Source organism: Cuculus canorus, chromosome 4, assembly GCF_017976375.1.
Source record: "Cuculus canorus isolate bCucCan1 chromosome 4, bCucCan1.pri, whole genome shotgun sequence".
NCBI lineage: Eukaryota > Metazoa > Chordata > Aves > Cuculiformes > Cuculidae > Cuculus > Cuculus canorus.
Genome location: NC_071404.1, coordinates 28126047 through 28143239, shown reverse-complemented (window position 1 = coordinate 28143239; position 17193 = coordinate 28126047). Strand labels below are relative to the sequence as shown.

Below are 17193 nucleotides of genomic sequence, written 5' to 3'. Positions count from 1 at the left end.
CCTCTGTCCTACCAAATAGTGGGTGTGATACCAGGTCCTGGCCCTTCCATTGCCTCAGGCAGTCAGGTGTTGAGATGTGTGCAGTAAAGATATTATTTTATGTGCTTACATTTTACAAGTAAAACAAAAGAAACTTATTTCTTATTCAGGAGAAAGTATGATTAGAGATTGTGAAGTGCCAACAGCTGATAAAGAATGTTCTGCACGTCAGTGTCATGTAGTTTATCCAGCCTCAAGTGTTATGAACTTTACTGACTGGTCAGAGTGTAAAAATTAAATAGAGATACATAATTTGCAATCTCATTCAGCTGTAGCATACCACTATACGCACATTTATATGTAAGATTCTACAAAAGCTTTCAACGTTCCTGATTTAAAAATTACAGTGGTTCACTGATATTCATGTGTCAAGCTGTAGTTGCAGGGCCAGTTTCATCTTATGTAAGCGTGGGCTGCCAGAAAGGGCAGATTTGTCTTCCTCCTTAGTCCCAATGACAAAGTTCTCTTCTGTTTGAAGTGGTGCTGTGTTCCAAGCTGGCTGAAATCTAACCCGTGGAAAAAAAACCAGATCCGTGCAAAAATAACAATTCATTTCCAGCTGTATCAGTTGCCGTTTCATCCAGCAGCCAGAGTCACCCTATTGCTGGCAAAAAGGAGGGGGAAATAAAGCAGAGATGGAAACAGGGGCTGCAGGACCAGTGGGACCTCCTTTTTCCATGGCAACCTACATTTAGCTCAGCTTAATCTGAACGGCAACCTTGTGTTTCCTCTGCATTTAAAAATCCCAATTACTCAGCCTCTCTGTGTTAGTAAAATGCAGAATTTTCTGTTTATTTTTATTGCCACACCAATTTAATAATTCCTCGTGGGTCAGAGTTATACTGGTGCTCAGATGCTTTCCCCAAGTGGATATAATTAAAGCAATGTAAACCACCTTTATGCTACTATAATATTAAGAACCTCTGATTATTAAATTATTTCCCAATGATTTAACTATTGCAATTTCTCCAAAACCAAGGGCAACAGAAGGATTAATTTTAAAATATATTTTATTACTGCAGTTTAGGTTGTGGATTATCTGTAAAAGCAAACAAAATCCTCTGTAATCAGTAGCAATGTAGATAATATAATGCAAAGTTCACTCTGCATTTCTCTCATAAAGTGGTTTCTTTTCTCATGCTGTCTTGGATTCTCTTGCTTACCTACTTACTGTTCTACATGCGTCCCTCTCAGTCTCTGATTTTGTGGTAGCTTACATTCAGAGAGGTGGGGTAGGTTATTTCTGCTGTACAGAAGCATAAAAGGCTGCTGTTTTATAGGCATAAGACCTGAAAGCAGATCCAAGTAGTGCAAGTCCAAATGAACTCTAAACTGCCAAGGGCCAGCTTCGTATGCCCTACTACTTTGCAGTTGTATGTGAGATCAGAAACATGGATTATGCTAACCCAACTCTGGTTTCCTTGTGCAGTCTGACTTTGCTCCTCATATGTCAGTAAGCTGAATCCAAAATATCAAACCACACATCTATGAAAAGTGAAACTTTATTCTTCAGACCTGCAAAATGTAAGCTTCTTGGAAAGTGCTCACTGAGATCATGTCAAACAGAATAGTGGTCCCCTGTCCTCTTTTATGTATTCCGGTCTTTCATGTGTTACATCTTTGCTCTCTTGCATTTGTTAGTTGTTTGATCCCTTGCAACTGAGCGGGACACTCATTACCTTTCTCCTCATTCCTCCTAACTTATCTCTCTCCAAGTCTGGATCTGCTTTGTGTTTTTCCACTGTTGTCTGTGGGTGTTTTGTTTGGAGCAGACGCTCCCCCTGCTGCTCTGTTTTGCAGCATACGACATTGTACAGTCAAAAGAAACTGGATAGGTATTCAGTTACCTAAACCCCCAAATTCTAGGGGAATAAAGGAAATTATTATTGAAAATTATATAAAATAACTTCAATTTGGATTTTCAGCTATTCCTGAATTTAACAGCAGGATTTAATAATTTATTATTCTCCATAATAAAATTAAATGTATTTTCCAGAAGCCTGGAAATCTAGTCTGACCCATTAGAAGAAAAAGTTTACCGTCAGCAAAATGCAAAATTGATTCCTCCCCATCTGTTTCTTCTCCAAGAGTCCCCTACACCACACTGTTCCTGCAAGGTCACATACTTATACTTGGAAAAGACATGCTGCAAACTGACTTAACCAGCCTGGGATTTTCCACAGGCCTTATACGCACCAGTACAGACTTGTAGATGCTTTGGATTCTTACAGCACAGTATTATACTTGTGTATGCATAAAAATTTTCCTGTGAATTAGCATTAGCTTAGTGATTTCAGTGGGAAAAAAGTCTGCCTACAGGTATTTCATTTTCTATGCAGTTTTATGTCTTGCTGGGACTTGAATTTTTAGTGGTTTTCTCACGCAAGTGTTTGGGGCATTTTTGCTTCTTCACATTCCCATTCCAATCCCAAGGCACTCAAGGCACAGAAAAGCCATTGCTGACGCTAAAACCTAGTCTGTAACTCTCCTCCATGCATTGAACTCCCACCTGGAAAGCAGAAACTAGAGTTGAGTTGTTCATGGTAAACACAGCATGGACTTTTCTAGTTAGTATTTCTCCAAACTCCCTCAATTTCATTTAATATCAGAGATGAGGTTGTTAAGCCTTGAACTTCCTCGCCTGCCACTATTTGTAAGGTTAGCATGTTAGGAGTGAAAAAGCAAAGCTGTGAAATGGGCAGAACATAAAATAGCTAAAGCGTTACGGCATATAAAAGCTTGTAAAATTTTTTTGGGGGGAAGGGGGTCAACTTCATTCTTCATTGAAGATTGCGCACAGGCGCGCTTTACACGCTGGACGCGCGGGGCCGAGACTCCAACCGCCGGCCTCGGGTGGGCGGGCGTCTGCCCGCGAGCATGCGCATCGCCGCCGCGCGGTCACGCGCTTGGCAGGGGCGGGGAAGCCCGGAGATGCTGCGGCTGCTGGAGAAGCTCCCGCCGGGCCGCGGCCTCGAGGTGCGCTGTCCCCGCCGTCCCGTGAAGCGGCTGCTTCCCGCGAGGAGCGAGGCCTCCGGGCCGCTGCCGCCGCGAAGCGAACCGGGGGTGGGGGTGGGGGCGGGCGGGCGGCGCTCCGGCTCCCCTGGGCGAGGTCGCGGCCCTCTCGCCGGGCTCCCGGCGCCCCTCGGAAATGAAACCGAACGTCCCGGCTCGGAACAGGCTGGGGGGGCGGCGGCCGGCGGGCGTTGTTTCGTTCCCCACTCGCTACGGTGCTCAGAGAAACCATACTACAGGTGAAGAAGGCAGGCGCGTAGAGGAGCCTCGGCTCTAGAGAGTGATTTGAGAGACAGGAAAGAGCCACGGGCGCAGGCTTGGAGATTGCACGAGTTGTGCTTTGCATCCTGACAGTCCGGTGCAGAGGTGACTGAGGTGCACTTTGGTGTGGCGGCTCTGCCGCTTGGTAGTGTGTGGTCATGCACAGAAAAGTCCAAATAAGAGATCGAGACAATTCTGAATCACGTGATTTCTGTGGCCTAATCTTGTGAATTGACTTCGGGGGAAGGGGAGGGCGGTTCATGTTCAGGGTCTACCTCTTTATGACTTTTTAAGAGGTGGCCTGCACTCAGAGGAAGCACTGAAGGCAGGGCTGACGACTGAATTGCTTGATAAGTCTTGTGACTGGTGTAGGTTAACTCTGTTAGAAATATGTTCTTGAGTTATGTATCACATTGTTTCAGTTCCTTCATAAAATAGTTGATGGCATATGTGGCCGTGCTTATCCTCGCTACCAGGATTACAGCAGTATTTGGAACTTGTCAGAATGGATGGAGGTTTTAGAAGAAACAAGGACATATTTCAAAACTGTGGTTGGCAAAAACATATCTGATGAAGAGGTAAGGGCTAAGTATTGATTGGGCTTGGCTTTGAGAAATCATACTGGAGTGATTTGTACAAAATTAGTACTGTAGGCTTAGTACAAAAGTAATTTTGCAGTGTAGCATTTGAATAGTAGCAGACTAAGTCTAAATAGGTAGAAAGTTAGCAGCATTTAGAGATAAAGTGTGAAGACTTTTAAAGGGAAAAGTGAGACTGGACACTTTTTTAAATAGAACTAGGTAACATTTACTGGTTAAAGTACATTTCATTAATTTAAATTGATATCTTAAGTACCACCAAATTAAAAATGTTTTCCTTAGAATACATAACATGTTGTTACTGTTTATTAGCAATAAAAATAATTTGCACTCGTGTTTGCCTTTGTTTGTTCATTACTACTGTATTGAAGTGTTTTAAAATATTGACTTTGTAAATTAACAAAATATGTAGATGAGTAGAGGACCATGCAGGACAGGGACTATAATTCAGGGCATTCCAATATGTAAAAACTTACCAAAAGCACCTTCTATTATCAGAAATCTTAACTCTTGTCTTTTGCCCATCACTTATGTATTGACTACCTGCTAGTAGCTAGATCAAAGAAAGATAGTTGCGTAGCCATAGGAAAGTTGGGACATCAGTATGTCTGCTGCTGCTAAGATGATGTATTTTTGTCTCCACTCTAATGTTCAGAAACTTTGAGAGCTAAACATGCATTGTTTGTGTGTGTGATTTTTGTTGCTGTGGTTTTGATTTTAGAGTGGTGTATAAAAAGAGCAGTAAAGCCTTCATTCTCTGGTCTCTTTTAATTTAAATTATAAGAAAGTCATTATTTTTTCATGTATTGCTGTAGTAAGTACTGACTCTAAATATCAAACACAGAACAGCCACTGAGGGTGGTGTAAGAAAGCTGAGACTATAGAGTGTAGTATAACAGCTATCTGGGAAGAAGATTGAGAAGAGCGCACCTATTACAAGTGATATGTGTTATATCTGTGGTTCATAGTTTAAGCAATCACAATTTTAATTTTTATTTTTGTAGGCTGCTCAGCAGATAAATGAGTTAAATTCAAACTGTCAAGAAGCAATCACAGAATGTCTAAAAGGCAGAAAGGAAGAAATCAGAAATGCACTAGTGGAAAGAATAAATGCAATCTCTTCTGCCCAGCTGCAGGATTTTGACTGGCAGCTGAAGGTGAGTGTTGCAGTAATGTTTGAAAGAAGTGTTCCACAATGCAGAAGTAAGTAGTGATCTGGTACCTTTAGGTATGCTCATTCTGGAGCATATTTCAAGTTTTATATGTGTCAGAAAAGCACACTTATGATAGCACATCCAGGACTTGCCAGAAATTGTAAAAGTAAAGTAGTTTTTGGTTTGGGTTGGGTTTTTTTGCCCCTGTCCTCCTCGTTGCTTTTAAAGCAGCAATATCTGTCTCTCTGAAGAGGAGGTAGAGTGTTAATTAGGAATACCTGAAAATTTTGTATGCTGTTATGATTTTGATGCTTGAATAGACAGTATTTTTACTCAAAGGTAGAAATATTTACTTAGTTTTTGAAGAAATACACTGATTCAGGATATATTTCCATGACTCTTTTCAAATTTTTAGATATCTGCAGTAACCAATTATTTAATAATCGGTTTTAAATCATTTAACTTTAGATTTACTTTTATAATAAGCCACTGATAACTGCATTACCTGAAGTTGGATGATGCGTTGCGGTTGTGTTAGCTTTGAATTAAGCTTTATCAGAGATTTAAAATATGAACAGTGGTAAATAATACTGTTTAGTCCATGGGAGCTGTTAAACAGATTTGTAGAGCTGTTAAGTAGTTTTCTATTTCAACAAGTGTTAAATAATTTGTGCAGCAAACAGCTTTGGAAATCAAAGAGCAATGCTCACAATAGACAAGATTTTGCAAGAGCAAATATGGCATTATAACATGCTTCAGATGAATTGTTGCTAGGGATTGATCTCTTGCTAACTGCATTTACTGCTGGCAGAAATAGAAACTAGACTTGTGAACTTTAGGTTTTTTGTTTGTGGTTTATTTTAATTCTTTATTCAGCATTTTTTTGTGTTTCTGTTTTTCTATTGTGTTCATTTTGCTTTAAATCACTTTTTCTTAAACTTCAGCTAGTTCTGATTTTTTTCACTTACCATAGTTGGAGCCTACCAAAGACATTGTTTCTTCTCTGCTGTGCCACATTCTGCCCTCTAAATAAGTAAAATAAGCATGCACAATACTGACCTACAGTACTACCAACTTGTCTTTGATTTTAATATACTTTAGAAGCCTTACTTATACTAGAGTGAGTATAGTAGTAAACAAAAAAATCCTTTGTATGTACGTAATCCTTTTCAGCAGTGACTGTCAAATAGGATATCTGACAAACAGTATTTGATCAGCTGTAGAGAGTTGAAAACTGCACAAAGGCGTCCTCTTTCTCCTAGCTGCCCCTTTCTATAAAATCCTTCTGACTTGTTTTAACAAATGGTTTTGACAAATGTATTGCTATGATGAGGGGATTTAGTATTTCAGGATTCTGGTAGTACACATTCAATATAAAACGCAGTTGTGGTGCTATGAAAGACTAAAATCTTAATGGCTTCATCTTATACTTTGTTGTTATTGTTTCATCAATCTGCATAGCTTGCTCTCTCCAGTGATAAGATCTCCATGCTCCAAATGCCTCTTCTCAAACTTGATCTGGATGTGAGAGAAAATGGTGAAATTAAACCAGTTTCAATAGAGATGAATAAGGAAGAGGTGCAGAACCTAATAAATACACTGGAAGCTGCTAATAAGGTAATGTTAACTGATATCATCCTTTGTTCCTGACTCCTCTGTTTGGTCTGGATATCCTGTTGAAAATCCAAAATAAATCATTAATTGGGAAAATGAATATAGAGTTAGAGAGTGTTACATAAGGCAGACTATCTTGGATAGACTTCAGGGGTGTTTTAACAAAGTTTAGCCTAGAATTTTTAAAAAGCTAATTAGAATCCTGATAAGCATAGTAGTCTGTTCAGACCACCATTAAAAAGTCTGGTGGGGATTGGAGAAGAAGCAAATGAAATGACAAAATGTCAGATAAGAGTTGATTTTGAAAGACTGGAGATGACTCCAGTGTTCCCCCAGCTTCACAAATTGTCAGTGGCTGGGAATGCATCTGGGAGTATTGTTTGGTTCAAATTTAGTGCTTTAATTTCCATGGCATAGTAAATCAGGAAGAAAGTTAGAAAGATTGTAATACAGTAATGCGAAAGAAAATTTCAACTAAAACTTAATTGTAGTGTCTTGGATTTCTTAGTAGACTTAAATAGACTTACTAGTCTTAAAAGACTAAGGGAAGTAAGGATTTGAAGGAAAAATTTTAAGGAAAGAAGTGTTATCTGACTTGCACCCTAATGATAACTGAATCCTGGAGTCCCTCCTTGTTAGTTACCTTTCAATATTAATTCTGGCTCTGTAATAAGGGAAAGTAGGATTTTTTTTTTTTTAATCTGAAAGTGTCTTAAATGTTCATGAAGTCTGTTGTATGAGAGATGGAGTTCTCTGACATCTTGCAGGATGGATATGAAAGTATTGTATTAGCATGTATTAGAAGTTAGCAGCTCCTAGTTGCTTCAAAACATTTATTAAGTAAGGGGTTTCTTTAGATGTTTTATATGATGTTACGATGCTGTGGATGGAATCTGTAGACCAACATTTAGGAAAAAAATCTCTGTTGGTATATAAAACCTGAAAATAATAGTTCTAGAGCTCATAGAGTTAGATAATAAGTTATAATAGCACTGTTAATATTTTGAGTTACAAAAGACACTAAGATTATGTTTACAAGTTGCTTTAATAAGACTAATGCAAGACCTCTGAATAACTGTGCAGCTCCCAGTAAGATAAATGCTTTAGTCCAGATACGAGTGGTGTTCCTTTGAGATGAGAGCACTTAGTAACTTTATTTCCCCTGGACTTTTTCCTCCAAAAAGTTTCCTAAATTTCCTCCTAAATGAAAATAGTAGCTCGTCATGAAATCTACACTGGGCAAACAAGGATTCTTCAGGGACAGAATTCAGTCTCCACATGCCGTTTGTTCTGCTTGAAGGTCCATGTGGAAGCTGTGGGATGTTGTCATCTCCTTACTTAGTTTTATGTGTGCAGGAGGAGGAATTCGCTCTAGAAATGGTTCTTTGATTCCGCTTTGTGCAGAAGTAGTCTCACTGGACGTGGAAGTTACCATTCTACTTTTTTTTTTTTTTTTAATACAGCAAGCTGAGGAATGGTTTGCGTGCCATAAATGCTAAAGTTATTGGAAGTAATATTGTGTGAGGTTGTAAAGAGAGCTGAGAGAGGGATGGTGTGTTTTCCAGAGGAAAGAAATCATTATACAGTTGCATATTATACTACAGAAAGCAAAATACTATATTACTTGACTGCTTAAGTTTTGAAATCATACAGCTTTAATCTCATTCCTTTTCTACTTCTTGAAGGTTGTCTTGCAACTGAAGTGATGGAATTCAAATCATCAACAGTGTCTGCTGGCAATGGCTCCCCAATTGACTTGCAAGAAAAATAAGTTCTCTGCAAAGCATAAAGTTGTTGATGGTATGAAATACTGGAGTGAGAAGACTGTTATGACTTGTGACCAAATAAACCACAAATCCCTTGATAAAGCTAATAAAATCTTGTATCTGCTTGGCCAAAAATATAGAAGTCCAATGTACAGTTACTTTTCCATAGTTCTCAATCTTTAGTACTTAAGGTGTGTGCCATATTTGTTTTGGTTAAACTTCAGTGGTGACTGCACAGGTGCCTAGTTAAACTAAAGTGTCTTACTTGTATAAGCCATGGTAACGAAGAACATGATAGAGTACTTGTAGAATTTATACTTCTGCATGTACATGTAGTATTTATACTTGTAAATAATAAATTGATTTTATATGTGAATAACTGCAGTAAATTGTTTCTTGGTTTCTTAATCCCTAAAAGTCTTTTCAGGTGCTGGGAAAAATCAGCTTTACAAACAAAAGCAGTGTAGAAGCGCAGGTGGTTGCTGTTGGAAGGGACCTCTGGAAGTCATCTCGTCCGACTTCCCTGTTCAAGCAGAGTCACCTAGAGCAGGCGGCACAGGACCATGTCTGGATGGCTTTTCAATATCTGCCAAGAATGGAGACTCCACAGCCTCTGGGCAACATGTTCAGTGCTTGGAAGTTGAAGGAAGAAGCATTGGGGCTTTACCTGGAGAAAAGTTTGAGGGTTTAGCTTTGATTTTGTGTCTTAGTTGATGGCTTTTCACTTAAATATATTGCTTTCAAAAGGGGGTGCAGTACTGGAGAGGAGCTTACTTGTGTAGACTGTGAAAAGGATTTTCCCAGCACACTTAATGCAGCAGATAACTGGTAAATCCTAGTCTAAAGCTTTTATGAAACCAGATTGGATTTTGATTGTAGTATGTAACTGAAGAAATAATGGAATTTTTATTTTTCTGGTATGGGATAATGCTTTCATAAGCACACCAAGATAGTCTACAAAAATTTTTACTTCTTTAAATTCACTTTAATTACATTTAGCAATATTCTATACTTCCCTCTCTGAATTATCAAAACCTAGAAAAGGGGGCAAATTTCAAAGATTAATCCTTTGGACCTTTACAAGCCTGTGTAGTTCACATGATCAGTCTTCGTTCAGTGGAGAGGTCATTGCAGGGGCAGATCCTCGTGTTTTAAGCTGGTTTGTGGTGGGTGTACTGGATGTTCAACCTTTCACGTTGCCTGTGGCTGGGAGTTTTACTCAAAGGTACTCTTCATCATGAGATGATAGAATTGTCAGTTCTAGAAGTAAGGAGGGGGGTTAGTAGAACTGGCACCTTGGACTTCCGGAGGGCAGACTTCGGACTGTTCAGAAAACTGGTTGATAAAGTTCTTTGTGAGGCAGCCCTAAAGGGCAAGGGAGCCCAAGAGGACTGGATGCTCTTCATGAAGGAAATCCTGGTGGTCCAAGAGCAGGTCATCTCCATGTGCTGAAAAATGAGCTGGCAGCGAGAAAACTAGCTTGGCTGAGCAGAGAGGTCTGGGTGAATCTCAGAAAAAAGAGGAAAGTATATGAGCTTTGGAAAAAGGGGCAGGTGTTTCAGGAGGACTACAGGGATGGGGTGAGATCATGCAGAGAGAAAATCAGGAGGGCTAAAGCTGAAGTAGAACTTAAATCGTCCTGTGAAAGACTATAAAAAATGTTTTTACAAATAACAATAAAAGAAGAGCAGAGGTGCTCACCAAACCCCTTTCCATCATCTACCAGCAGTCCTGGCTGACTGGGGAAGTTCCACTCAACTGGAGGTTGGCAAACAATATGGCCATTTACTAGAAGGGCTGGAGGGAGGAACCAGGGGACTGCAGGCCTGTCAGTCCGACCTTGGTGCCAGGGAAGGTCATGGAGCAGGTCATCTTGACTGTTATCATACAGCACACACAAGACAACCAAGTGATCAGAGCCAGTTGACATGAGTTTATGAAAGGCAGGTCCTGCCAAAGTAACCTGACTGCCTTCTATGGCAAGGTTGTCCGCTTAATGGGTAAGGGAAAGCCTGTGGATGTAGTGTACCTGGACTTCAGTGAATCCTTTCACACCATTTCTCACAGTGTTCTGCTTGAGAAACTGGCTGACATTGTCCTGGAGAGGTGTACCCTCTGCAGGATGGCTGGCCCTAAAGAATGGTGGTAAATGGAGATAAATACAGTTGTAGGCTGGTCACAAGTGTTCTGTGGGTCTCAGTGCTGGGTCCAGTTCTGTTCAATATCTTAATCATTGATCTGGGTGAGGGGATTCAATGTACCCTTTGAAAATTCATACATGATAGTAAGCTAGGAGGAAGTGTCAATCTGCTTGAGGGTAGGGAGGTTCTACAGAGGGATCTGAACAGGCTGGATTGATGGACTGAGACCAGTGGGATGAGGTTCAACAAGGCCATGTGCTGGGCACCACAACCCAGTGCAGCGCTACAGGCTTGGGGAAGAGTGGCTGGAAAGCTGCCTGGCAGAGAATCACCTGGGTGTCTTGGTTGACAGCTGACTGAACATGAGTCAGCAGTGTGCCCAGGTGGCCAAGAAGGCCAATAGCATCTTGGTCTGTATCAGAAACAGTGTGGCCAGCAAGACCAGGGAACTGATTGTGCCCCTGTACTCAACATTGATGAGACTGCGCCTTGAACACTGTACAGTTTTGGGCCCCTCACTAAAAAAAATTAGGTGATATGTTGTCAGCTAGATCAAACCAGCAAATGACATTTCAGAGACAGGAACGAGGAAACCGATATGTTCACAGATGCAAACCAGGTTGTCGATGCTCTCGCTGAAGTGGCCCTGTGATTGGTATTTTATACTTTCCTCTAAGACTGCAGCTACAGATAGGCAGTGATGAGTTAAGAGACATTATTGATCAGAAACCCTCTAGAGAGATGAAATGGTTCTGCTGCCATGTAATTATCTTAACTCGGTATTGATAATGACACTTGGTTGATTTTGTTGAGAATAAAAGTATAAAAAAAAGACTAGCATGCCATTTCTTAAACTGACCGGCACAAGACAAGAGGTGATATTTTTATAACACATGGAAAGTCAAAATCACTTGTAAAATAATTGAGAAACAAGCATGCCAAGGAGCAGACAACATAATTAGAGTTACTCAGACAGTAAGTAGACCAAAACCACCTGATCTACCTTCAAAAAAATGCCAGATTTCTCATTTCTCCCTTAATTCTTTCACCCTGTGCATATACATTTTAGTATCATTGCATGCTGAAGTTCTATGTTCTTCTGTGTTCTGCCTTCTTTGGGCTGCAGGGTGGATGCCTGTGGGGGTAGAAAAAAACATACTTACACTATCACAGGGGTTTTTTTATGCTTTTCATACAGAAACAATTTAAAAACATTTTTGTATGCAATAGGTATAACATGGCCCTTTTTTTCAATAATACTGCCAAGGCAGTGTTAGCAATACATCCTCAGTAGATGGGAATTCATGAGAAAGGATAGAGGTTCACCAGTGATGGGAAACAGAAGCAGCTAGTGCAACATGGTCTCTAGCCTTAGATGACTTTCCTCCTTATTTATCTCAAGAAAACATCCACTTGCAGTACAAATGGATGAAACACTTTTTATAATGGTGAACAATGTGAACCAGCAAATAATTCTGAAACAGCAACTTCTGTGCTGTTGAGTGGTAGCATAAACCACAGGAATGTTGTCAGAAATATTCCTGTAATATTGAAAGTGTTATATTTTGTGGTGTCTTAAGACTTCTGCTGCTATTGCTATTCCTTTTTTATTGTTTTGAATTGTGTGGAAATACAAATGAAGTGGAAGGATTTTGGTTTATCCTTTGGAGTGACTGCAGCTGACTCTTACACATGATTTCAGGCTGATCCCAGCTTTCATGCCTGCCATCACAACAATGACTCCTGTAAATCAGTGGTTTCACTCCCTTGAGGAGGGTTCATGACTGGCTACCCAGCTGGGTTGGTATTAGGGAGCTGGGCAAAATCACTGCAGTGTCCTGACTGACTCTATCCGAGTCTGAAGCACTGGACGAGGACAAAAGAGCTATTTAATTTACTCAGCTCTTGGAGAAATACACACTCCAACCACATTGCTGATTTAGCCACTGACTGTTTCATTCATAAGTAGGGAGGATACTGCTGAAGAGAAGTAAGATTAGAATGAGATTAAAAGATCATGATAAATTTGAAATAAATAGTTTCAAGAGCATGAAAACCAATGAAACTTGTTTTCCCCCGTGGATCTGGGTATTCTGGGGTGTCTTTCTCCCCAAAAAGAGAGATTAACGAGTTTTGTCTTCTGCTCAGCTACTTGCTTTGTTGAAACTTGTAAGAACGTATTGTCTCACAGATCCTTGTGGTTCTGTTATCTTTTGGTTGAAATTGTCAATGGATTCAGATATTATTAGGAAACACACATAGGCACACACAAACACACAGTGATGATAGAAACTTATGTATTTGGGAAACCTAGCTAATAAAGACTTTCAGTGCAAGTTTCTTTAAATAATCTATTCAAATTCACACATAGCATGAAACAGTGGCACAAATTGTAAGGGGTTTTATCTGAAATCTAATTAGCCATAGGATGCTGACCTTGAAGTCCTGTTCCTACGAGCAGGCAAACTAACTGCTAAAATACAACAGTGTTGGAGCTTGGCGTTACAGCCTTATCGCCTTTATTGCTTAAAGCCAGACAAATGACTCCAGCCTCTTGATGGGAAGAGATTGTTTCTTTTGCACTCGCTAATTCCTAGCTCCAGAAGGCAACTTGTATGGGTAATCCATAAATAGCCATATTTTTTCATCCTGTTCCTCTAATAACCACTGCCTTTTCCTTGCTGCCAAGTTGTTGCTCTCAAATGAGAAATGTTTTCTGATTTTTTTTTTAAAAGTAGTGGAGTGAGGGAAAATGTGCTAGTTATGGTTATACACCCTGTTCCCAAGTTTTGGGCTGAATTCTCTTTTAAAGTTTTGAAAGAGATTTTAATTTAAATCCGATGTGCTTTGCAAGCTCGTATACCAAATTCTGTTTTCTTTACCAGGCTTAGTGGTTAAATGTGCCAGTAGGAGCTCCGTGGGAGTCAGGAGATGCTGACCCTGGACTAAGATATTTCCAGCCTGCAGCAGGTGGCTCTTGCGTCTGTGTGTGGTGCAACTATTAGACCCCTCTGCAAAACTTTGTATTGAGAGCTGGCAGCTATTTCCTCACTAAAGATTGTGGTTCCAACTCTCAATGCAGCCACGCCTTACTGTGCACGGTTCAAAACTGGCAGCAGGGCTGGAGTGTGTATTGATGACGTGTTGAATGGACCCTGCTGGTTTGGAAAAGACTGTTCTGAAAAAGTATTGCATTTGTTAACTGTTTTGTTAGCCCCACCCCCACCCCCCCAGCTTAGAACTGTGCAATGTTACTGCTTGTAGCCTGTGTGTCTGACATCTGTGCATGAACTAGCTGAGTGATCCATAAACTAGAACCTGTGTATATCCAGTTGATAGGAGTCTACAAGAAAAGATGCTGAACAGCAGTAAAGCTGATCTTTGCTCTTATAATAGCAGGCAACAGATCCTTTTTTTTACCTAAATTCTTATTTCAATATCATGTGGATGTTGGCTTTTCCTGAATATCTACTGAAGCTGTAAGTAGGGGCTGTAATGTCTCTGCACCACTGGGTCAGCTGGGTTAAATTACTGACCCGTGATCTGTCTATGAATATCTATGGGCAATCAGGTGATGCAAAACCGTGGGTCACTGACAGCTGTTTTTCACAGAGTATTTTACACTACATATCTGTAGAGTGTATTGCTTTCTTTGAATTCATTTCTGTGTATAACCACAAAGCCGGCAAGTTCACTGGATCATGGACTTACTCTGTGAAGTCTGGTGCCAGATCATTGAATTCAAAACCATTTAATAGGGTATATGTTTGGAACGGACAGCACATACAGCAACTACTGTTGTCTCCCTCCTGGAGCTATTTTTTGCAGTTGTGGAAAGTTCAGGTTGCTTACCATGCAAGACTCCCATGTGTTCTGTGTATTGATTATTTTATGATACCAAAATGTTATTGTTAGTTGCCACTAAAATATTCTTGATTTAAAAGGCATTAGAGAAAGAAAATGAATTTGGTAGAGATAAGAGATGACTGACCTATTGCTCCTCAGTGGTATGCGGCTTACTAGCACTTTGTCTTACTAGCACTTGACTGGAGTTGTGTCAGGCTATAAGCAGCCAGGTGGGGAGATGCCACTTCTCCGAAGCAGTGTGCCCAGCATCACCAGTATACCATAAAACTCAGTTGTAGCTCCTGTTCCCAGACATGTGCTGGCTTCTGAGAGAGCGTGTTGCAATGACAAGCCACAGCAAACCTGGGAGTCAAGAAGAGTGGCCACTCTTGGGCTGGGGTATCCTTTAGGAATTGCTTCCAGGAATGAACATGTTTATTTTCTGCTTTTTAATACAAAATTAGAGATGACATGACTGTTCTTGTCAGTTTCAACTTTGCTACTTTGTGGAAATAAAAAAAATTCCAGTTAGATCCAATCAGCTGGTTCCTTAGTTGGAAACTCAGTGAGATTTGTCTCTGCAATGCTTGCTTTCTTTGAAGATCCCTGCCTCTATGAAAATGTGAATTGATTTGCACCTCCTTGAGTGGTACTTCTCACAGACACTATAGAAATACTTCCTAGTATAACTATTAACTTTGAAATGATGCATGATGTAATAATTACAATATTTCAAACAGTTATTTCTTCAAATTTCTTTGCACTTTAAATGCTGAAAGACTATGACATGACTACTTTGAGTTCTTTTACTGTCTTATTTTCAAGCATGCTTCTGTGGGCTGCCAATATGTGGTAAGAAATGCAGTAGGATTGATTTTTATTCCATTTAAAATAAAGGTAAAAGCAGACACAGGAAGGTCACAGGTGGTGCACTAAGTCTGTAAAAAATCAAGGAATAGCACTTTTGCTGAAGATGCTCTGTAAGAGCAGATCTGTACTATTTTACTGTGAATGTGGTGAGGCTGGTTTGTTGTGGTTTTTTTTTTTTCAAGTTTAAATTTAAAATTATTCAGTGACTAGGTATCCTACCTTGAACATGTGGCATGGCTACTGCAGTTCTTCAGAGTTCAGAAAATTGGGAAGGAAAAGAAACAAGCCTAATTATGTTAGTCTGTGGTAATGTTATTGCATAAATTAGTGGACATAATACAGCCAATAAACAACATTGAAAAGAATGAATGTGATGGGAAAGACCATTCTGGACCACCTGTCTATTGAGTTAACATCAGTCAAATCGGGGATTTTGACTTTGATCTGGGATGTCGTTCTTCGTAATTGTCCTTTTTTATGAAGCCTGTGCCTCTCCAGACCACTCCTACTGTAGAAGTCTCTGCTTGAAGTGGCTCTTCTGTACTGCAGGTTGCCACTGTCATATGTGTACATGATCGCTCGGGGGTCACGGAGGCTTGTGAGCACATTTGAGCTGCTGACATCATTTCGTGCTTCAAGTGGGCTAAGAAGCATGTTTCCATGTGGGTCAACCTGTGTCAAGGAAGGAATGTGAATTAGACAAGTTCTTCTGCTAGCCCAAGGTGTCTCCCAGATGGACAGGTACCTTCTGGCTCTACTGCCAAGGTGCTCCTGGGGCTGCAGTGATAGTCACATCTTGTATAGCATTGATGGAAGTGAAAATACACTTTCCTGGCTGGTGTGACATTATCTGTTAGGCATCTAGATATCTTCCATTCTGACCCAGCTCATTTGTCTGGGATTCATTTAATTACCTCATCCCCTGTAGAGTAAGAACTTTCTAATTTTATCTTTAACTTATATTGTGATCTTTATGAAATACTGAGTTTTAATGTCTGGTGACCTGTCATCCTAAGCTTTCATGTATTCAAGGTGAAAAAAAAATGCTGCTGACTGTCAATTCTATACAGATTTAGTACTGTAGGTTAGTTTCAAGAACAGTTTCATAGCAATGGAAACATCATATGAAGAACATATAGGTACATATACATGTTATAAATTATTGTAATATGCTTGTGATGAGAATGCTGGAGAGCTACTGTATTGCAGAGATGGAAATCCATTATGTATATGTCTGATGCAAATTTTATATATAAATATATAATATTTTAAAATCACTGTGTTGTTCATATATGTATATAATTAACCGCAAGTTACTGCATTACTTCAAAGTGTTCACCTTTTCACTCATCTTTAATTTTCTATGTGTTTGCAGTAAAATCTCTTTTAAGAAAAGTTTTCTGATGTTTCCAGGATGACTCCTGGCTTCTCCATGAACACTTCCTAGGTGTTTAAACATCTACTGTAGGTCAAATGAGGGAAATACACATCTGAACACAGTTATCTTACATGAAATGTCAAAGACTTTGCCTTGAGTCTTGAGTATTAATTTTTTTATTTGTAAACTGTGGCCTTGGACCTACCCCAAGCATATTGCAGTCTATGCTATATAGAGGGAAAAAATTTACTTCTTGACAATATCTGGTCTTGCAAAACACCAGTGATATGCAATGCTTTGTTTGCACATTGAGCTTTACATTTTTAGCAAACATATCAGAGCTAGAGAGCAGTATAATAATCTACAGCAGGTTTGTAGTATGTACAAGAAAAAACTCCAAGCAGAGCACCCAGGGAAATACAGTTTCTGGGGCTTGCTGCAGAGGAAAGATGTAAGTCAGAGAAAAACTTGATTCCACCTGGCAGTGTGGAAGATGTTCCTTCCCATCTCCAG

At 39.9% G+C, this 17193-nt stretch overlaps 2 protein-coding genes across 5 annotated transcripts in view; one reads left to right on the top strand and one right to left on the bottom strand.

Moving 5' to 3' along the window:
• Positions 1-2910: 2910 nt before the first annotated feature.
• COMMD8 (COMM domain containing 8) lies at positions 2911-8815 on the top strand. Of its 2 annotated transcripts, XM_054066324.1 has the most exons (5): positions 2911-3015; positions 3735-3890; positions 4916-5068; positions 6527-6682; positions 8365-8815. In XM_054066324.1, exons 1-5 carry the CDS (start codon positions 2917-2919, stop codon positions 8383-8385), a joined length of 585 nt encoding a protein of 194 aa, XP_053922299.1. In that variant the 5' UTR covers positions 2911-2916; the 3' UTR covers positions 8386-8815. The 2 variants fall into 2 exon arrangements, with proteins under 2 accessions (XP_053922299.1, XP_053922298.1); XM_054066323.1 differs by lacking the exon at positions 8365-8815 and having other exon boundaries at positions 6527-8347.
• Positions 8816-10220: 1405 nt separating this feature from the next.
• The window catches only part of GABRB1 (gamma-aminobutyric acid type A receptor subunit beta1), a 118922-nt gene continuing 111949 nt past the window's right edge, over positions 10221-17193 (bottom strand). For 2 of the 3 annotated variants that reach the window (XM_054065051.1, XM_054065049.1), the window contains exon 9: positions 13162-15974. In XM_054065051.1, coding sequence (XP_053921026.1) covers positions 15627-15974 — 348 coding nt within the window. In that variant the 3' untranslated portion in view covers positions 13162-15626. Of the gene's footprint in view, positions 11722-13161; positions 15975-17193 lie in introns of those variants that run through there. The other variant, XM_054065050.1, reaches the window with a different exon arrangement.

Coding starts and splice junctions, on each gene's coding strand:
- COMMD8 (XM_054066323.1), top strand. CDS start 2,917: ATGCGCATCGCCGCCGCGCGGTCACGCGCTTGGCAGGGGCGGGGAAGC. Junction 3,891..4,915: donor AAAACATATCTGATGAAGAG/GTAAGGGCTAAG, acceptor TTATTTTTGTAG/GCTGCTCAGCAGATAAATGA. Junction 5,069..6,526: donor ATTTTGACTGGCAGCTGAAG/GTGAGTGTTGCA, acceptor CAATCTGCATAG/CTTGCTCTCTCCAGTGATAA.